This window comes from Odontesthes bonariensis, chromosome 1 (genome assembly GCF_027942865.1).
Source record: "Odontesthes bonariensis isolate fOdoBon6 chromosome 1, fOdoBon6.hap1, whole genome shotgun sequence".
NCBI classification, from domain to species: Eukaryota; Metazoa; Chordata; class Actinopteri; order Atheriniformes; family Atherinopsidae; genus Odontesthes; species Odontesthes bonariensis.
Genome location: NC_134506.1, coordinates 10423702 through 10446922, shown reverse-complemented (window position 1 = coordinate 10446922; position 23221 = coordinate 10423702). Strand labels below are relative to the sequence as shown.

At 42.5% G+C, this 23221-nt stretch overlaps 1 protein-coding gene across 1 annotated transcript in view; it reads left to right on the top strand.

The window, feature by feature from the left end:
• LOC142384336 (adhesion G-protein coupled receptor G1-like) overlaps positions 1-8467 on the top strand; it is a 35500-nt gene extending 27033 nt beyond the window's left edge. The window contains exons 11-15 of the mRNA XM_075470550.1: positions 111-226; positions 333-598; positions 679-778; positions 900-1174; positions 6355-8467. Coding sequence (XP_075326665.1) covers positions 111-226; positions 333-598; positions 679-778; positions 900-1174; positions 6355-6482 — 885 coding nt within the window. The 3' untranslated portion in view covers positions 6483-8467. The remainder of the gene's footprint in view (positions 1-110; positions 227-332; positions 599-678; positions 779-899; positions 1175-6354) is intronic.
• The last annotated feature ends 14754 nt before the right edge of the window (positions 8468-23221 follow it).

The window sequence follows — 23221 nt, the reverse complement described above, 5'->3', positions numbered from 1 at the left end:
AGAACTTAAAAGTAATACAATCGTCGAACGGAGGAAACGCATGAAATGCATAGTACTGAGAATACAGACTGGCCCTGTTGCGCTGCTCATTGCACTTTATCCACTGGCAGGAAATGAAGCCTCGACCAGTGCGCCATCTGCTGGCACTTTCTGCCATTACATCTGTGGGCTGCGCTATATCCTTCATCAGCTGCATTGCACTCATTGTTTTACTCTGCAGGAAAAGGTAATACCATGTTTTAAAGAGTTTATACGCTATATGAATAACAACGTTTTATTGTTATTATTATTTTATTACAACTAACCTAATTTCCTCTCCACGTTCCTCTCAGGAAACGATCAAAGGAGCAGTCCATCCCCAGCCGCCTGGGCTTAGCTGTGTCCCTGGCCTTACTCAGTCTGCTCTTTTTCTTTACTGGGGTCCTCGCCAACGTGGGAGGGGGGCGTGTTTGCACATGGGTGGGGGGATTCCTCCACTATGTGCTGCTCAGCTCCTTCACCTGGATGGGCATAGAAGTGTTCTACAACTTCTGGTTGCTCTACAAGGTCCACCCAAGGCCCTCCCCAAAGTCCTATGTCTGGATCCTGGTTGGCTTCGGTGAGTATGTGAAGTCATATTTCTGAAAATGGATCTCATGGTTTATGACAGTGATGTACAGTACTAATATTCTCTTCCAGTTCTCCCCGTTGTTCCTGTTGTCATCCTGACAGCAGTGGGTGATATTTATGGGCTGAGAGAAGTGGTGCCAAGCGATGACATCTCCAGCCCTTATCTGATGTAAGCTTTTTGTTCTATGACTCTTGCCATGAAGAAACATGCAGCAATACTTGGGGAGTGAATAAGTAAAAGTACACAGATCTTGAAATAATGGTAGACTGATTGTATTTGTTTTCTGCAGGTGCTGGATGAAGGGAACCAGTAAGGCCTTACTAGCTCACTATTTCACTACTATGACAGTCCTGACCATCTTGGTGTTGTCAGGGATAGTGATGCTTTTCCTCGTCTTCCGGAAGAGCCGCACCTGGGATGAATGGAAGAATAACCAAGTGGCTTTTCTCAGCATCTGGGGCCTCAGCTGCCTCTTTGGCACAACTTGGGGTCTGGCCTTAATAAACTTCGAACCACTGTCAGACTTCATCCACTTCCTCTTCTGCATCCTAAACTCCTTTCAAGGTTTGTGTCTGTGTTTGTGGTGTGCAGTTGCTCCAGACTCCACTTTAGGTTTAAAATATGTATCAACTTGTGTGAAATATTTCAGATTTCTTTCCCCCTTTTTTTAAAGAGGTTTTAGGCCTTCCGATGAGGAAGCAGAGTTGGGGAGCTCGGACGTGGGACCTCCCATCTCTGGGGCTGAGGTCGCCGAGGTGGTCAAAAAACTCCTCGGTGGCAAGGCCCCGGGGGTGGATGAGGTCCGTCCTGAGTTCCTCAAGGCTCTGGATGTTGTGGGGCTGTCTTGGTTGACACGCCTCTGCAGCATCGCGTGGACATCGGGGGCAGTGCCTCTGGACTGGCAGATTGGGGTGGTGGTCCCCCTCTTTAAAAAGGGGGACCGGAGGGTGTGTTCCAACTATAGGGGGATCACACTCCTCAGCCTCCCTGGTAAGGTCTATTCAGGGGTACTGGAGAGGAGGATCCGACGGATAGTCGAATCTCGGATTCAGGAGGTGCAGTGTGGTTTTCGTCCTGGCCGTGGAACAGTGGACCAGCTCTATACCCTCCGCAGGGTCCTGGAGGGTGCATGGGAGTTCGCCCAACCGGTCTACATGTGTTTTGTGGACTTGGAGAAGGCGTTCGACCGTGTCCCTCGGGGACTCTTGTGGGGGGTGCTCCGGGAGTATGGAGTGCCGGACTCTTTGATACAGGCTGTTCGGTCCCTGTATGACCGGTGTCAGAGTTTGGTCCGCATTGCCGGCAGTAAGTCGGACATGTTTCCTGTGAGGGTTGGACTCCGTCAGGGCTGCCCTTTGTCACCGATTCTGTTCATAATTTTTATGGACAGAATTTCTAGGCGCAGCCAGGGCGTTGAGGGGGTCCGGTTTGGCGACCTCAGAATCGGGTCTCTGCTCTTTGCAGACGATGTGGTTCTGTTGGCGTCCTCAGGCCGTGACCTGCAGCTCTCACTGGAGCGGTTCGCAGCCGAATGTGAAGCGGCTGGGATGAGAATCAGCACCTCCAAATCCGAGACCATGGTCTTCGGCCGGAAAAGGGTGGAATGCCCTCTCCGGGTCGGGAATGAGATCCTTCCCCAAGTGGAGGAGTTCAAGTATCTCGGGGTCTTGTTCACGAGTGAGGGACGAATGGAGCAGGAGATTGACAGACGGATCGGTGCGGCGTCTGCAGTGATGCGGGCTCTGCACCGGCCCGTCGTGGTGAAGAAGGAGCTGAGCCAGAAGGCGAAGCTCTCGATTTACCGGTCAATCTATGTTCCTACCCTCACCTATGGTCACGAGCTGTGGGTAGTGACCGAAAGAACGAGATCGCGAATACAAGCGGCCGAAATGAGTTTCCTCCGCAGGGTGTCTGGGCTCTCCCTTAGAGATAGGGTGAGAAGCTCGGTCATCCGGGAGAGGCTCGGAGTAGAACCGCTGCTCCTCCGCATCGAGAGGAGTCAGATGAGGTGGCTCGGGCATCTAGTGAGAATGCCTCCTGGACGCCTCCCCGGTGAGGTGTTCCGGGCCCGTCCCACTGGGAGGAGGCCCCGGGGAAGACCCAGGACACGTTGGAGAGACTATGTCTCTCGGCTGGCCTGGGAACGCCTCGGGGTCCCCCCAGAAGAGCTGGAGGAAGTGGCCGGGGACAGGGACGTCTGGGTCTCTTTGCTCAAGCTGCTGCCCCCGCGACCCGATCCCCGGACCAGCGGAAGATGATGGATGGATGGATGGATGGTTTTATAACAGCACAGAAACACTTATGTGTGTATGTTATCTTATTTAACTTATTCGAACCTTTGCTGAAGGTTTCCTATCTGTATATGCTCACTTAAGGGTTTTTTGCCCCGTTCAAAGAGAACTTGATACGCAACATAGGAAATTAAACAACTTCATCTGATATAGCAAAGATTAAGATGAAGTGACTCCCTTCCTGTTGTCTTTGAATAATAAAAGTCTTTGATGATAGTCTAAATGCTGTGAGGTTAAGGAAAGATGTTTGGAGGACTTCTTAAGGACTTGTGAGAAGACGACCGTGCTGCAACAAGAATTCAAACACACTTACTCCAGGTTTTGACGTGGGTCTGCAGCACTGAAATGACGTGTTCAGTTAATTTTCTACAAAAAGTGCTCTAGATACTGTGTCTAATACACCCTTATCATATATCAGTTGTACGCTAAAGGAGATAATAAAGAAGCACTGAAGCTCCTTTTCCCAGTTTTAAGAGAATACTAAAGGCTCCTTTAATGACTGCTGATTAGATTCTTTCAGGTCCTTTCCACTCATTTTGGAACCTTCCAAAACCAAAAAGACTATTCGACAAGACTTTTGGTTTCTTGTTAGGAATAAAACTTCCTCTATTTGAATTACAGCCAATGGCTATGTAGCTTAGCCGCGACCCTCTGGCAACACTGCACAGCCTAGTTTATTTGAAGGTGTGTAAACACTGTATAGACAATTAGATTATTATTAGATTATTATTATTAGTTATTACTAGATTATTAGATTATTACTATTAGACTATTAGATGCTCACAGACAGCATCTCACATTTTCCTCTTTTATCACATTAAAGGTGGCTTGCTGCCTTTTCTAGAAGCCGAAGAAAACGGAAATTCTGCTGAAACACTTTTTTCTCAAAAGGATTTCCTTGTAAATTTCTAGCATTAATGCTATAAACCATTGTCCTATCACATCCTGACAGCTAACACAAATGGAATAGATTATTCTCTAAAGCGTCATTTGCAGGGCTGTAGTGGAGGGTAAACGCACGTAAACGCCGTTTACGCACCTCTGGAATTTAGGAAATAGCGTTTACCCACCTCTAAATAGCGTTTACGCAGCTCCTAATGGCAATTACGCACGTCAAAGTTCCCTGCGCCTTGTGATCTGCCGTTGGAATACAGTGAACCCTCGCTATAACGCGGTTCACCTTTCACGGTCTCGCTGCTTCACGGATTTGCATCGTGCATTGTGTTCTGCATTCTGATTGGCTAAACAGTCTCTCCGCTTCTTCTCTACCTGTGTGTCAATAACGTTGCGGTTTAATATGTACACGTACACGTTCATTACAGTTCTCAAACATAATCGATGGTGGCATGTCGGTATATATAAATCTTTTTACCCAGAAGAAAAAAGAGCAACAACAACTACCGATCTATGCTCTTCTCTCGAAAAAAACACACCTGCACCGCGGGCTTTAGAAGAAAAAAACGCTACAGAGCGGAGTCAGGATGCAGCGGCTCAGTCAGAAGAGCAGTGAAATACACGCGAGTCACTATTTGTCCCACTGTACTTTGTATTTTTTTTCAAAATCATTTTTCATTTTCTCCCGTTCTAATCCAATGACTCGGGTCGCGGTGGGGCAGTGCTGATCTCCGCAATTTGAAGCCTTCAGTTCGTATTGATGATGAAAATGATTATTTTACAGTAGGCTACAGTAGTTATTTGTAAAAAAAACAAACAAACAAACAAAAAAACGTTTATACAGTACTTTTATTTGTTAAACAAATGCTTGGGCCTGTAAAAAGGCTTTGTTCTTTGGTTTCAATGCATTATGCAGTATTTCATTGTATAATAATTGTAAAAAAAAAAAAAGGTTTCTACTTCACAGATTTCGCCTATCACGGGTTCTTTTTGGAACGTAACCCCCGCGAAAAACGAGGGTTCACTGTAATCCAAAATAAATTTGGTGTCCTGGAAATGAAGTCCTGGCTGGTGAAGCACAGGGGAGCCATGGACCCCAGAACACGCCCCTGCAAGGCAGAACCTGACGTAGAGGACAAGGAGGCCCTCTGGGCACTACTTTAAAAAGCATGCATACTAACACACACACACACACACACACACACACACACACACACACCATATCTACTGTAGATAGAGCTTACTCTACACATACTTTTCTTTACTGTTGAAATTTGAAATTTAATAAACTACAAACTACAAACACATTTGTTGACTGTCATTGATTTAATATGACTTTAACTGATAACGTCATGGAATATGGCCAGGACAGCCATACAGATTCGCGACACCTTGCGTTGCTTTGTGCTGTGTCGCGTCATGTTGCGTTGCGTCGCGTCACGTCACGGTCTGTCTGATAAAAAAATTCATAGTTTACCCACCTCTAATTTGACCACTACAGCCCTGGTCATTTGGTTAAATAAAAAAAACATGAAACAAGTTTTAGTATCCTAAAACTACGAAAACCATGTTAACTATTCTTGTCTTATTTTAGACTGCATCCACATTCAAAGTACGCACATATTTATACATTGATCAGCTATTCTGCTGGCAAAATCTGCATCCTGCCACTCACATGGACCAGTTACAACCCACCTAAACAGCTTTGCTGACCAGTCACATCTCCCATATGACAACAGGACTCACCCTACAGTCGCAGCTTCCTCCAGCAGTAGGGCAGTGAGCTTTTTAACTCATTGGCTGCCAGCCATTTTAATTTCAGAGAGACCCATACTGCCAAGTGTTTTACAGTATTTTGACTGATTTTCCAAGACCCACAGAAAAGTGTGTCTTATGACTATGTACACACCGAAATTACCAAACGAAAGAGTAGACTCTCTTCTTTCATCAGGAAAAAAAGTTTGTTTCTACCATTTTCAGTCCTTTAGTGATAGACAGTAGAACACAGGTTGGTTTCACCAAAAACAGCTGTTTGACCCAAAAAAGGAGAAAACACGCTTCTTCTTTTTTTGTGCAAAGTGGCACTGCTGCCACCTAGCGGGTAATTTTGCCAGTATATTCTCTGTTTAATGTTTACAAGCCTAAGATTTAGTGACGAACTCCACTAGATTGTCCCCCAGCCCGCTCCGTTAAAAAACGCAATTAACGTCTATAGACGTCTTTGGCAGTCAGCGTTTTTTTTTTAAATTGACGTCTATAGACGTCAATGGCACCGAAAGAGTTAAGCTGCCCCGCTTCAAACTCTCCAGGTACCAATCTGATGGCATCTGTGGGAAGCAAGCTCAATCCACAAAGATCCCAGCTCAATGTCAGGCTCCCCGGGACACCCTCAGACGTTCTTTGTTCACGCTTTGACGATTCAAAGTTCAAAGTTGTTCTTAATATCATGGCTAATCTAAGTATTTAAGAACTGAAAGTTGAAATGGATTCTGAATAAAAGGATATTTAAAAAGGTAAAGATGCATAATGAATGAATCCTGGGTCTGGTTTGTTCCCCAGGCTTCTTCCTGATGCTGAGGTTCTGCATGTTGGACTGGATGCGGAAACAGGCGAGTGGCTCTGTTCTGGGCAGCACCAGCTCTGGATCTACAAGGCAACACATGCTGCAGTGCCAGGAGAAGAGTTAACTGGGCTGAATAAAGGTGTGGTGCAGAGTACAGCAGCAAAATCAAAGCTGCAGCAGTCAGGCTTTTGTAGAAAAATGCAGTCTACCGTCGGACTATATTGTTGGGAAAATCAGACCGGAGAAGAATGCACCACCACTGTCTGAGTTGCTGTAGATTCCCTGTTTGCTCAGCATGTGGTGAATATGTGTGGGAGCAGTCTTTGTATATGGATTGGTTTGCACAGGCACACCAAGTAAGTTTCTAAAAAACTTCTCCCCAGTCAGTTTGAGCCACCGCCTGCTCGGTGCGGCTTCAACTGGCGGCTTATTCAGTTTTTGTGTTGAGCTAATGATGATGGGATGACGGTCAGTATTTCTTACTATACAAATTATATTAGTTTTAGCTTCTAAAGGACTGTTTTTGTATAAGCCAAATTTTGTGATTTAAATCTCTCTGTATGGTTCATTCCCTTAGATGTGTTGTGTTCATTAGAAATCACGTGAGGTGAAGAGTTAGAAAAGTGCATTTTGCAAACATTTTTTGCGCAGTTATAGTGGCAGACGTCACTCCTAGTTCTCACGCATTTGGGTGAAGATTAACTAAACATAATGTTCAGTCACGTTTTGCTGGAAGCATGTTTGTCAGGGGCCAGATGCATAAACTATAAGCACACACATGAAACACGTGTTTGCCTTTTTGTGCACATAAACAGGTTTTACAAAGGAAGAACGTGTGCACCTCTTCAGCACATGTTGGATGTGGTGGAAGCAGAATAAAACAATTTCACAGAACCTGCTCCTGAGTATGACAGTAGCTTTTTTGTGTTTTTGTTTCTAATTAGTTTTTGTAATATCCTCTTAATTGAGTGCTATAACCGATGAGCATTTCAATTTTACATTTGATTAAATTGCGCTTTTTCATACCTGGTACTTTTATGTCTGTTCAGTAGTGGTGCAAACAGTGCTTTTATATGCAAATGGATGGGGGGGGGGGGGGGGGGTTTCATGGCTGAAGATGTGAGTGGAAATCAGGTTCAGGCATGTTTATACAATTACACCATGGCTGAGATTTATGAAAGAAAACCGTGTGGAAACATGGCTTTATAAATGTCATGAAAAAGGGATGTGTATACACAGTTTTAGTCACGAAACACCTGAGTTTTATACATCTCGCCCCTTGTGTGGTAAACTCCATCCATTCAGCAGTCAAATCAGGTTTAAAAAAATGTGCGTGTCTGAGCCAGTAGCAAAGAAAACACCACAGTGACTCAGGAAGTCAAAACACCGGCCCGGAGCCTGTGTCTGCACAATACCTAGACTGGTTCTAGTTCAAGATGGGATGGAATTTATTTGAGATTTAAATAATAATTTGGGGATAGAGTTGAGCTTTATTTCCAGACAGAAACATTGGGAAGCTCAATGATTGTAGGTTACTTTGCTGTGATTTCTATTATACAGTGTATAAAGAGAAGCATATATTATTATTGAAAAACCCTTTTGTACCTTGGATAAGCTTTTTATTTGAATTGTTTTACTTTTTAATGTTTTGTACTGCGTCTTTCTTGAAACTGATTTTTTATTTGATGTCTTTTGAAATAGCACTTCAGCTGATCATTGTGTTATAGAACCTCAGTGAGTTGTCTTTTTGTTCTTTGACTATGCTTAGAAAGCTCGTGTAGATTGTAAAATGAATGTTTTGTGATAGTTGACTCCAAACTGACTCCATGCTGTTTTAGCATTCAGTTTAAGCCGTAATTTAAAGCACATTTGTTTGGAGGAATTTGGTCAGATGTCAAACAGAAATTTCAAATCCCTACATCATGAGTTGCAGTAAATATGTTTGTTTTTTCATCTCCAGATAAATCCACCATTAAGCTTTTATACTTTGATCTTTGCACTTTCTTTTTCTTCTTTTAAATTTTATAAAGAAAATGATTTTGTTCCTCAGATTATGTATGTTTGACTTGTTGTTGATTGCTTATAGAGTTAATAAAAAATGTGATTAAAGAGCTTGTAGTTGTTTGCTTGTATAAATTTGTGTGTGTGTGTGTGTGTGTGTGTGTGTGTGTGTGTGTGTGTGTGTGTGCAAGCACATTTACAACTTGCTGTTTTTCTGCTCAGTCGTCCCTCCCTTGTGTATGTGTGCTTCCTCCCCTTCGTGTTTGTTATTTTCTTTAGTGCTTGTTTGCCTCTATAAATATGCCACAACGTGACATTGAATAGCCAAAATATTTATGCCACTTTTGTTTTTGGGAAGAAACTGACTGAACGTTTCATTGTGGCCTGCACTGCCAAAAAAGCCTCAAACCAGAAATAGAGCAATACTACAGAATATAATATAGATAAAGTATCTCCTCCAGAAAGAGCAGCTCTACATTTACTGATCAGTTTTAACAACCGGTGGAACCTGTAGGTTATCATTTCAGTAGTTTTTGGTGTCTCTTCTCTGTCAATTATTAACAATGCAGGTTTTTGGTTGTGATGCATTTCCCTCTCATAATGCCAACTAATCTAAGATAAGAAAATACAACAACCCTTTGAAGTAGATATTTCATATTAACAAAGATAATGATAAGAATAAATGAGATGTAATACATTGGATAACTCTGAATGGTCTATATTTAATTAGGTAATATTGTTTGTCTGGGGATGGAATCCTGTTTGAATTGTAAATTAAACATAGAATATTATTTTCTTCATCAATAAAGGTTTAATATCTTTTCCACTAACAAACTAATGAACATTCTCTAAGAGTGGTGAGTCCATAGTTTTTGCCGGGGTTGTACCTGCATATAACATAGTCATGAATATGATGCTGCTTTGCTCCCCGTACACTGCCTGAAATGTTCTGAACTTTAAAAACTTTGTTTCATTTGCTGTTGTTTGTTTTATAGATATATAGATATTCAAATTCAAAGTAAACACAAGAAACTTGTGCTACAAAAGAAAATGGACCAGACTCAGTGAATAATCCCTATAATCCCTATATAGACCAGTGAGCAGTGCTGACCAACATGTCATTGGGGTCATCAGGTGGGAACCTCCTTTCATCAGTGTTTCTCGTCTAGTTGGGCCCACAACACCTCCAGGAGGCCACACAGTGATCACTGACGTCCCAGAGTCACTCCGCTAAGGCCAGCCATCACTGCTCCTCACACCACAACAACCATCTTTTTTCTTTTTTTTTTGTTCCACAACCACAAGCTACCCCAGCCTCTCACCAACTGCACACCAGTCATAGCGGGGTGGGGATACAAACCCTGGTTCGGTTAAGGGGTAGAAATAGAAGAGGTAAAGATAAGTAGGAATAGTATTCAAACCCTGGTTTGGGTAGGGGGGTAATGAAAGTATAGAGGGTGCCAGAGATGGAGGGATGACAAGACACACTAGCAGATTCAGCAGAGAAACTCACCTTAACAGTCCTACAGTCACTAAAAATACCAGCAAATACAAGGCCATACAGGCCAAGTCACCTAAAAATGGCCGCCTGGTTTCAAAAGGCTCTCACGGGCCACACCCTCCACTTAACACATTGACTCCCAAGTCACATAAAACTACGTTTTTACTGCCCATGCGTTGGATCCCAAATGGTAAAAATACGTTTTTACGTTTTTTTTATGGATTCTGAATCTTTACATTCTAATGCACATTCTGTGTGATTTTTCAATTCAATTCAATTCAATTCATTTTTATTTATATAGCGCCAAATACAACAAATGTCATCTCAAGGCACTTAGATAGTAAGTCCAATTCAAGCCAATTGGAATTCAATTAATTAATAATAATCATAATTCATAAAATAATCCAATTCGTTCATATAGAGCCAATTCAAAAACAATTTCCTACCTAAGAAAACCAACAGATTGCACTGAAAACTTTTTGTTTTTCGGTCCAATCTCCCGAACTGAGCGGCGTGCCTGAGGCGACTGTGGAGAGAAACAACTCCCTTTTAACAGGAAGAAACCTCTGGCAGAACCAGACTCAGGAAGGGTGGCCATCCGCCTCGACCAGCTGGGGTTTGAGAAGACAGAAAAGGGGGGGGGGCAGGGGGCCACCGCGACGGCGGCACTGTAACACCATTCAAAGGATATCTGTTGGAACAGGGAAACACGAGTTAATGACCATAATAATATCACATATACATAAAGAGAGTAAAGTGAGGAAAGGTGTGTCAGATGAGGCCCCCCAGCAGTCTAGGCCTATAGCAGCTTAACGGGATGTTTCAGAATCACCTGAGCCATCCCTAACTATAAGCTTTATCAAAAAGGAAAGTTTTAAGCCTGGTCTTAAAAGTGGAAAGGGTGTCTGCTTCCCGGACATTTACTGGCAGCTTATTCCACAAGAGAGGGGCCTGATAACTGAAGGCTCTGCCTCCCATTCTACTTTTAGAAACTCTGGGAACCTCAAGTAAACCTGCAGTTTGGGAACGAAGTGCTCTGTTAGGAAAATATCTTACAATGAGATCTTTAAGATATGATGGAGCTCGGTCATTAAGAGCTTTATATGTAAGGAGAAGAATCTTAAATTCTATTCTGAATTTAACAGGGAGCCAATGAAGAGAAGCTAAAACTGGAGAAATATGATCTCTCCTGTTAGTTCTCATCAAAACTCTGGCTGCAGCATTTTGGATCAACTGAAGGCTTTTCAGAGAATATGTGGGACAGCCCAATAATAAAGAATTACAGTAGTCCAATCTTGAAGTAACAAATGCATGAATTAGTTTTTCTGCATCACTCTGAGACAAGATGTTCCTGATTTTAACAATATTACGAAGATGAAAGAAGGCAGTCCTAGAAACCTGTTTTATATGCGAGTCAAATGATAAGTTCTGGTCAAAAATAACTCCAAGGTTCCTCACTGTAGAACTAGAAGCCAAGGAAATACCATCTAGAGTAACTATATAGCTAGACAATTTCTCCCTGAAACGCTCAGGTCCAAAGATAACGACTTCAGTTTTGTCTGAATTTAGAAGCAGACAGTTCTGAGTCATCCAGGTCTTTATGTCTTTAAGACATGCTTGTAGTCTGACCAACCTATTGGTTTCATCTGGTTTTATAGATAAGTACAGCTGAGTATCATCAGCATAGCAATGGAAATTTATGCCATGCTGTCTAATAATGTTACCTAATGGAAGCATGTATAAAGTAAAAAGAATCGGTCCAAGCACAGAACCCTGGGGAACTCCATGACTTACTCTGGTGTGTGAGGAAGATTCTTCATTTACAAGAACAAACTGAAATCTATCAGATAAATATGACTTAAACCAGCCTAATGCAGTTCCTTTAATCCCAATAACATGTTCAAGTCTGTGTAATAAGATACTGTGATCGACCGTATCAAATGCAGCACTGAGATCCAACAGGACAAGCACAGACACAAGTCCGCTATCAGAGGCTAAGAGGAGATCATTGGTAACTTTCAGCAGTGCAGTTTCTGTGCTATGATGCACTCTGAATCCTGACTGAAACTCTTCAAACAGATTATTTCTGTGTAAGTGATCACAAAGCTGAGCTGCAACTATTTTTTCAAGAACTTTAGACATAAAAGGGAGATTGGATATAGGTCTATAATGAGCCAACACTTCTGAATCAAGAGTAGGTTTTTTAAGTAAAGGTTTAATTACAGCAACCTTAAAAGTCTGAGGTACATATCCTGTCAACAAAGACAGATTGATCAAATCCAATATGGAAGTGTCAATTAATGGGAAAACCTCCTTGAACAGTCTGGTTGGGATTGGGTCTAAAACACAAGTTGATGGTTTAGAAGAGACTATTGCTGTTGTTAGATCAGAGAGATCAACTGGGCAGAAGCCGTCTAAATACAAATCAGGTTCTAAAGATACTTCTAAAGCTGCTGTACTTGATGATACATCACTAATAATAGTGGGAAGGACTCCATCAATCTTCTCTCTGATAGAAACAATTTTATTAATAAAGAAGCTCATGAAATCATCACTGCTGAGAGTTAAAGGAATAACTGGCTCAGCAGAGCTCGGACTCTTAGTCAGACTGGCTACAGTGCTGAAAAGAAACCTGGGATTATTCTTATTCTCTTCTATCAATGATGAATAATAAGCAGTTCTAGCTTTACGAAGGGCTTTCTTATACATTGTTAAACTATCTTTCCAGACTAACTGAGACTCTTCTAAATTAGAGGAACGCCACTGTCTCTCCAGCTTTCTTGCAGTCTGCTTTAAAGCACGCAGCTGTGAATTATACCAAGGAGCCAACCTCTTCTGACTGATTACCTTCCTTTTCAGAGGGGCAACATTGTCCAGTGCTGTACGCATTGAAACTATAGTGCTGTCAACAAGAGAGTCAAGTGTTGCTGGAGTAAAGTCTAGGTAGTCGTCCTCTGTCATATCTGCACATGGCAGTGAAGAAAAGGATGATGGAATTAATTCTTTCAATCTGGTTACAGCATCCTCTGATAGACACCTTCTATACGTAAATTTCTTCTCAGAAACTGTATAGTCAAGTAATGTAAACTCAAAGGTTATCAGAAAATGGTCAGATAAGACAGGGTTATGAGGGAACACTGTTAACTGTTCACTCTCAATGCCATAAGTCAGAACAAGATCAAGGGTGTGATTAAGGCAGTGAGTCGGTCTGTGAACACTCTGAGAAAATCCAATAGAGTCCAATATAGAATTAAAGTTCATATTCAGGCTGTCATTTTCAACATCTACATGAATATTAAAGTCACCCACTACAATGACTTTATCTGTACTCAGCACTAACTGGGATAAAAACTCTGAGAATTCAGACAGAAACTCAGAATAAGGGCCAGGTGGACGATACACAACAACAAACACAAGAGGTTTCTGGGATTTCCACTTTGGGTGGGAAAAACTGAGAATCAGATATTCAAAAGAGCTCAAACTAATCTTGGGTCTGGGACTGATGAGTAACCCTGATCTGAAAATAGCTGCCACTCCTCCTCCTCTGCCTGTGGTTCGAGGAATGTGAACATTTAAACAGTCAGAGGGAGTTGCTTCATTAATGCTAACATGATCCTCCTGCTGCAGCCAGGTTTCTGTAAGACAAAATATATCAATATGATGATCACAAATCAACTCATTCACTAACAGAGACTTCGAAAGGAGAGATCTGATATTCAGCAAACCACATTTAACAGTTTGATGTTTTTGTTTAGTTAAAGTTTTTGTTTTAATAATTTCTTTTTGCACAAGAGGATTTGCTCCTTTTGTGTTAATTGATTGGGTGGGTAGCAGCAGGTGGGAAGCTGCAGAGAAGTGTGTAAGACTACAACTCTGCATCCTGGTCTGAACCCTGGGTTGTCATGTTTTAGGGTGGCAAATAAATTCATCCATATTTCTAGAAATGAGAGCTGCTCCTTCCAAAGTGGGATGGATGCCGTCTCTCCTCATCAGACCAGGTTTTCTCCAGAAAGATTGCCAATTATCTATGTAGCCCACGTTGTTTGCTGGACACCATCTAGACAACCAGCGATTGTAGGACGACATGCGGCTAAACATGTCATCACTGGTCAGATTTGGCAGGGGTCCAGAGAAAACTACGGAGTCCGACATTGTTTTGGCAAAATCACACACCGATGCAACATTAATTTTAGTGACCTCCGATTGGCGTAACCGGGTGTCATTAACGCCGACGTGAATAACTATTTTACCATATTTACGTTTATCCTTAGCCAGCAGTTTTAAATAGGATTCTATGTCGCCCGCTCTGGCCCCTGGAATGCATTTGACTATGGCCGCTGGTGCCTCTAATGCCACGTTTCTGACTATAGAGCTGCCAATTACCAGGGTTTTTTCCTCAGCGGGTGTGTCGCTGAGTGGGGAAAATCTGTTAGAAGCGTGGACAGGTCGACGGTGAACAACAGGCTTGACTTTAGAGCTATGCCTCTTCCTGACAGTCACCCAGCCATGATGTAATCCTGGCTGCTCAGGTTCTGCTAGGGGGAGGCTAATGGAGCTAGCTACGCTAGGTGGCTCCACACTGGCAAAAGGGGCCTGGCTCGCTATCGGTTGATTTTCAACAGTGCAGAGCCGAGCTTCCAATTCAGATAACCTCGCCTCCAAAACTACAAAAAGACTACATTTGTTACATGTACCATTATCGCTAAAGGAGGCAGAGGAGTAACTAAACATCTGACACACGGAGCAGGTGAAAGCAGGAGGAGGAAGAGAACCGGTAGCCATGCTACGCTAGAGAACCAGACACACCGTTAAAAAGTGAGAATAAAGATTAAAGATCTGTAGGAGTGTGTTAGAACAGAACGGTAAGCTATAGAGTTTAACTATGCAAAATTGTGTAAGTTATAGATCGAAATAAAGTGATTATCAGTGCTCCAAGCGGAGCAAGAAATTCCACAGTGCACAAGCAAGGTAACAGGAAGTGATGCAACACGTCTTACCGCAAAGCGTCACAGCGTCAGCAATTGTAATTATGTGATGAACAGAACTGACATAGATGGCAGTCAAAAACTGGTGTCATCATCTGGACATTTTGATCATTACGCAAATGGCTTTGCGTCAACTCAAGAACAATTTTGATAACGCTGCATTGATTGTTGTGCATTTCCGCATTTTGTCCAATCGCACGTGTCGGTTTCCAGAGGGTGGCGGTAAAGTAACATAAACAAAGAACAAGAAGGAGAAGAAGACACGCGACAAGTCTAAGGAGGCGGTCTTATGAACAGGTTAGCTTTGCAACATGTGACACGACGCAAATCCTCTGACCCGGATATGTAAGTATCTAAAGTGCGACAGGCTGAAAGAGCGCACGTTTCACAAAAGCCCCGATATCTCAGTTTGTTGTTGATTTTGGTGGATACCCGCCTTGGTTTAGCTAAGGATAGCTCGCTAATGGCGGCACCTAGAGACACGCAGTTTTGACCCACAAAGAGTTTAAAGTCTCAGCTTTCAAACGAGCCATAACATGTTTCAGTGGCCCTATCACATAATATGCTGTGACTGTACAAAAAACGTCAAAAAATGGTTTAGAACGCTGGGATTCTACGACATAATTCCGTAAACACCGCCGGTATTCAATGTGTTAAATACATCCTGGATTTCTTCCTTGCTTCTCCCAAGAGTCTGTTTACCCTAAGTGCTCCCCCTGCTGGGCCCCCAGCTACTATTGCTTCTTCTAATCCAAATCCACTGACTGGACTTTACTGCCTCATCTGACACTTCCTTCACCATTTTCCTCACACTCTGTCCACTTACACCCAGCTCCCTCAACAATGAGACAACAGACTTTGCAACAAATCCTCTACATCCTACTTCCACTGGACAGATCCTAACCTTCCATCCTCGCTGATCTGCTTCTGCCCCCAACTCTACATACCTAAGCTTTTTCCTTTCATATGCTTCTGCCAGGGCTGCACGGTGGTGTGGTGGTTAGCACCGTCGTCTCACAGCGAGAGGGTTCCAGGTTAAACTCCCAGCTGAGGCCTTTCTGTGTGGAGTTTGCATGTTCTCCCCGTGTATGCGTGGGTTCTCTCCAGGTACTCCGGCTTCTTCCCACCGTCCAAAAACATTCATGTTAGGTTAATTGGTGTCTCTAAATTCAATTCAATTCAATTCATTTTTATTTATATAGCGCCAAATACAACAAATGTCATCTCAAGGCACTTAGATAGTAAGTCCAATTCAAGCCAATTGGAATTCAATTAATTAATAATAATCATAATTCATAAAATAATCCAATTCGTTCATATAGAGCCAATTCAAAAACAATTTCCTAGCTAAGAAAACCAACAGATTGCACTGAAAACTTTTTGTTTTTCGGTCCAATCTCCCGGCCTGAGCGGCGTGCCTGAGGCGACTGTGGAGAGAAACGACTCCCTTTTAACAGGAAGAAACCTCTGGCAGAACCAGACTCAGGAAGGGTGGCCATCCGCCTCGACCAGCTGGGGTTTGAGAAGACAGAAAAAGGGGGGGGGAGGGGGGCAGGGGGCCACCGCGACAGCGGCACTGTAACACCATTCAAAGGATATCTGTTGGAACAGGGAAACACGAGTTAATGACCACAATAATATCACATATACATAAAGAGAGTAAAGTGAGGAAAGGTGTGTCAGATGAGGCCCCCCAGCAGTCTAGGCCTATAGCAGCTTAACTATGGGATGTTTCAGGATCACCTGAGCCATCCCTAACTATAAGCTTTATCAAAAAGGAAAGTTTTAAGCCTGGTCTTAAAAGTGGAAAGGGTGTCTGCTTCCCGGACATTTACTGGCAGCTTATTCCACAATTGAGGGGCCTGATAACTGAAGGCTCTGCCTCCCATTCTACTTTTAGAAACTCTGGGAACCTCAAGTAAACCTGCAGTTTGGGAACGAAGTGCTCTGTTAGGAAAATATCTTACAATGAGATCTTTAAGATATGATGGAGCTCGGTCATTAAGAGCTTTATATGTGAGGAGAAGAATCTTAAATTCTATTCTGAATTTAACAGGGAGCCAATGAAGAGAAGCTAAAACTGGAGAAATATGATCTCTGCTGTTAGTTCTCGTCAAAACTCTGGCTGCAGCATTTTGGATCAACTGAAGGCTTTTCAGAGAATATGTAGGACAGCCCAATAATAAAGAATTACAGTAGTCCAATCTTGAAGTAACAAATGCATGAATTAGTTTTTCTGCATCACTCTGAGACAAGATGTTCCTGATTTTAACAATATTACGAAGGTGAAAGAAGGCAGTCCTAGAAACCTGTTTTATATGCGAGTCAAATGATAAGTTCTGGTCAAAAATAACTCCAAGGTTCCTCACTGTAGAACTAGAAGCCAAGGAAATACCATCTAGAGTAACTATATAGCTAGACAATTTCTCCCTGAAACGCTCAGGTCCAAAGATAACGACTTCAGTTTTGTCTGAATTTAGCAGCAGACAGTTCTGAGTCATCCAGGTCTTTATGTCTTTAAGACATGCTTGTAGTCTGACCAACCTATTGGTTTCATCTGGTTTTATAGATAAGTACAGCTGAGTATCATCAGCATAGCAATGGAAATTTATGCCATGCTGTCTAATAATGTTACCTAATGGAAGCATGTATAAAGTAAAAAGAATCGGTCCAAGCACAGAACCCTGGGGAACTCCATGACTTACTCTGGTGTGTGAGGAAGATTCTTCGTTTACAAGAATTGTCCCTAGGAGTGAGTGTGAGCGTGTGTGTGTGAGGTTGTTTGTCTGGTTTGTCTCTGTGTGGCCCTGTGATGGACTGGCAACCTGTCCAGGGTGTACCCCACCTCTCGCCCGATGACTGCTGGGATAGGCTCCTGCCCCCCCGCGACCCGACTGACGGATTAAGCGGGTATAGAAAATGGATGGATGCTTCTACCAGTAGTTCCTCCCAAGGAACAGTCAGCTCTATGAAATAGACTCTCATTTTACTCCTAGACCACAAGACTATATCAGGCCTTAGATTTGTAGAGACTATTTCCTGGGGAAACAACAAGCTTTCCTCCCAAATCTACCTGCATTTCCCAATCACAAGTATCCTCTAAGCCGCCTTGCCTCCTTATTGTCTTATTAACTTTCTCCCCCTCTTGAACAAACTGAATTGCCACTCTCTTCAGCTTAGACCCCCCTAAAGCCTTTGTTTATCTTCAATACCTGCAGCTAAGCTTCTTAATACTTGGTTATGTCGCCAGATATACCGGCCTTGTGACAGACTAACCTTACAGCCTGACAAAATATGTCTAAAGGCTGAGTTATACCTCTTTTAACTGCCCTTGCGCTTGTGTTAATGGCTCGAGACGTTTATGCTTCATTTTGCTTTGTCGGCGGTTGCGTGTGCTGCGTGGCGATTCACCGCCAGGACAGTAGGTGGAGCAGCGGGTTTTTTCAATGACAAGCCTACTACGATGAAAGGAAATTCACCGCCAGGACCTCTTCGGCAAGTCTCTCTTCGGCAAGTCTCTCTTCGAGTGGATTCATGCTTCTTCTTCTTCTTCTTCTTCTTCTTCTTCTTCTTCTTCTTCGCTTTCTACCTTGGCGTTTGAAAACATAGACATAATATGTCTATAACATGTCTATGTTTGAAAACAGCGGTCTTTTATTAGGGGATGAAACCGGAAGATGAACACGCCGCCGGATGTGATGTAGATAGTGGCTTTCGCTCGCGTCTTGCGTGAAGTTTAGAAAATTGAGGTGACACACGCAAGCACGCAAGGGGGGGCTTTCAACCGCGCAAGGGCTTGCGTTGCGTCTTGCGTTGCGTCTTGCATCACCGACCATAAATCAGGCTTTAGAGTTGCAGTATCTGAACATAACGAACATATACCCAGAGTTTTAGGTTCTGGGGAGTTGGCAATACATCATATGTTGCCCATATCAAAAATCTAATTCTCCTTTCATCCATACTCCACAGTTCTTTCCAACTAAGCTTTTTCTTCTCTACACCTTCCCAATTCAACCACCGTCCCTGCTTAGCCTGAGTCACTGCCTTTGTACCCCTTAACATTTCCTCCTGTCTACGAACCTGCTCAACAACTAACTTTCTCTTCTCCTTGGGACCTGCTCTACTCCACGCTGGTTTGCCTGGGCCAAGCTCCAACCCTCCCCGGCCTATTTGCACATTACCCACAATCTCTGCATGTCTAAGAGTTGCTTCTGCCTCCTGAGCTGCCATTCTTGGTTTCTATTTCCTCCCCTTGGTTGGGTTTGGAACCACCTTACTAACTACCACATCTTTACTCCCAGCTAACAGGAGCTCTTTCCTAACTTTAGTACATATAAACTCCTCTACTAGACTAGATACTGGGAGCTGGAGTATGCCCTTCCCATACAGTGCCACAGTACTTAAGAATCTAGGAACACCTAGCCACTTCCTAATATAAAAACTAACTAATCTTTCCATTTTTTCTGCAACAGATAATGGAATCTCATTCACAGACAGTGGCCACATCAACCTAGGAAACAATCCAAACTGCAGACACCACAGCTTCAACTTTCCTGGAAGCTCTGATTTATCTATTCTATCCAGTCCCTCAGCAACATATTTCCGAAATTTCACTGCCTGCTCTCCATCATTCATGTCTGCCTGGTACCACCTGCCTAAACTCTTTACTGCCTTTTCCCTAATTATTGGAATGTTTTCTTAATCTATTATAAACTTTCTATCACTTAATTTCCCTCTACTTATTGAGATACTTCTAGACTTAGTAGGTTGGATTTTCATACCAGCCCACTTTAGATTTTTGTTAAGTCTCTCAAGTATTCTCTTCATACATGGCACTGTTGTAGTCACCAACGTCATATCATCCATGTATGCTCTAATTGGTGTAAGGCGCATGCCATCCTGACGTCTCTCTCCACCAACAACCCACTTGGAAGCTCTAATAATTATCTCCATCGCCATTGTAAATGCTAATGGAGAAATCGTACACCCTGCCATAATGCCTACTTCTAGCCTCTGCCAGCCTGTTGTGAAACCTGCTGTACTTAGGCACAGTCTAATATCCTGAAAATATGCTATTACTAAGTTACGGGCACTCTAAAATAATCAAACGCTTTCCATATAAGACTATGTGACACTGAACCAAATGCATTTGCTAGATCCAGAAATATAACATGCAAGTCTTTTTTCTCAATCTTGGCTGTCTGAATCTGATGCCAAATCATGCTTGTGTGCTCTAAACACCCCGTGAAACCTGGTATTCCTGCCTTCTGCACAGTAGTATCTATTAAGCTATTCTTTTCTAAATAACTAGCTAATCTCTGTGCAACTAAACTAAAGAAAATCTTCCCCTCTAGATTTAGGAGAGAGATCATCCGGAACTGACTCAGGTCCGAGGACTCTTTCTCCTTTGGAATAAGAACGCCTCCTGCCCTACGCCATGCTCTAGGAATAAACTGTTTCTCCCAAATTATTCTTAATTGCCTCCACAAAAACTTTATGATATCAGGTGCACTTTTATGAACCCGGTAGGGGACTCCATTTGGCCCTGGGGCCGCCGAAGCCTTTGCACGCCTGACTACCTCCTCAACCTCTTTCTACCTAGGTGGTCTAACATCCATCTTATGAGCTATCTCTCTTCTTATGGTGGCATGTCAGGTGGAAGGCCTACTACTCTACACTGCTGAAGATCTGAATATGCATTTCTTAGATACTCTTCCACCTCTGACTTTGTTGCTTTAAGCTGCCCTCGCTTTTCCTGGTTAAACAACCCTTTAACAAACTTGATCGGGTCCCTATAAAACGCAGTCCTTACTTATTCTTTCTTCTTTCTCTTTTTCCTAAGACATTCAGCCCTTCTGAGTATTGCTAGTTTGCTTCTCAATTCTTCCTGCTAAACAATAATTCCCTCCCGTTCTTCTTCTGTAGCTCTTTTCCACTGCTTTCTTAAATTTCTTCTTTCCTTAACCAATTTCTCCATCTCTCTTTGCCGTCTAGACTTAACCAAAACGTTCTACACCATAGGAGTAAATTTTATTTCCCATCTTCTCCAGCTTTGCTCTCTTTGTTCTGAGAACTATTCTGCTCAGCTCTCGCCCTAGAGAATAGGTCCGTGTCCCCATCCTTCACTGAGTCACATCTCCACCTCATAGTCATGTTCATTCCAGTGTCATTTGCCATGTAGTCTGCCTGTGAGTTATCTTCTGCCTGTGCTCTCGCTGACCCTAGGGGTATTCTCTAATATATACTATATTATCACATCATATCATATCTAGTAACAGAATTTTGACAACAGACCAAGGTGTAAATGTGGGATTGCCTTCCAATACACCACTTCTTTGATTTGCCCCCTATAAAACTTATTTTTTTCTCCTCCGTATGTGTGCTGCGGGTGTGTGTAAATCTCTTTCATGATCTCTGGCACTAACACAGTAATGGCACATGCGGTTCGGGACCATCTCCTCTGCTTCATGCGTCTAGCAGGCCCACTCTAATTACATTTCTGTTCTTCACACACTTGCAATTTTAGGCTTAATGTGTTAGAGGGAGAATGATGATGGACATGGCAATTCTGCCGCAACATAAACATGAAGACAATTCATTTGAATGCGCAACAACATATCAAATTTTAAACTGAGAGAGAAATAGGTTTTGACAGGAGGATGTTTACTACTGTGTGTCATCAACTGTGTTTTATTTCAACTACACTGATCATTTGGAACAGAGGAGTCTAATTATGGGATTCTAGCACCTCAACAGTCCTGGGTCTTCTTTGTCAGATTTTGCTTTTCATGATGTGCCAAATGTTTTCAGTTGGTTAGAGAACTGAACTGCGGGTAGGTCAGTCCAGCCCCTGAACTCTTCCACTATGAACCCTGATGTTTTGATAAATGCAACATGTAGTACAGAAAATTTCACATTTAAATTCATTTGACCAGAAATCAGTTTTCTACTTTGCCTCAGTCTATTTCAAATAAGCTTTGCATCAGGGAAGAGAGTTGGATCATATTCACATATGGCTTCTTCCTTGCCCGATACAGCTTTAACTTGCATTTTTTGATGGTACGGAGAGCGGTGTTCACAATGATGTTTGATACTGCAGTGATTTCCATGACAGAATCATACCTGCTTTTAGTGCTGTCTCATCTCAGGGCCTGAAGACCACAGCCATCCAGTATTGATTTTCAGTCGTGTCCCTGGCACGTAGAGATTCTCTGAATCATTTGATGACATGATGTACTGCACAGATGACAGAATATTCATGCTTCACAATTTTACATTGAGGAAAATTGTTTTGAAATTGCTTCACAATTAGTAGACACACCTTTTTTGCAGATTCCTGAGCTTCTATCCATCTTCTGAGAGACTCCACCTCTCTTAAAGTGCTCTTTTTTACAACTAATCCGACCTGTTGCCAGTTAACTATTTAGTTTCAACATCTTCCTGCACCTGTTCCCTTTTAGCACCACTCACTTTTCCAGCCTTTTGTGGTGCCATCCCAACATTTATGTGTTACTGCTGATATTTTTCATGAAACATGTTTTCTGGGTTCCATTTAGAATAATTACTTATTGTTTTAATTAGCATTTACACAATGTCCTAACTTTTCTTGGCAACGGGGCTGCTGTATAATTCCTTAACTTTAACAATCATAACGGCTTGTTTATTAGCACATCTTGCATTGAGCAAAGTGATTCAATTTCCCTCTGAAAGGTGCATATTTTCACTCCTTTCCCTTTCTCCATCTCTTCCATTCTCCTACATTGGTGACCGTTTTCAGCTAAATAAAACAGAAAATAACAAAGCAACGATGGAAGTGTGTAGAGGTGCAGTTCCTAAGCCTACACTCCCAGCATGCACCACGCCGTGAAGCACTCTCACATTCTTTAATTGACATATTGACACATTCACATAATTTAATTGTTTGCTCAGACACAAGCTTCGATAAACTACGCCAGTGTAGCCAATACCCTCTACAACACTTTGTGACACCCAGCCACTCATGTTAGAAGCTTCCAATTAACCTAATTACCTGTGACCTTCCACACGTTTTTTTTTCTTTTATCGTACTAACTCGTGTTTCAAGATGTTTCTGTCGGCAAATTTAAAATTTACTTGTATCTATTAACGAAAATAAAACTTAAAAAAAAAAAGATATTAGTTTCAATGGGCGTAAGCGGCTGTTTACAAGTGGTGACAAGATTTGCGAATATTTACACTTGTGTTCTTATTCAGCCGTGTGTTTTGCACAACCAGATGTATTTGGTAATGGGGTAGTGGTTCATTCATTGTTGTAGCTGGAAACATTAATTCGTCCAAAGACATCTACATATAGTAATACGATGCTCGTACAGTAACAGCGTCACATGATATTTCCTC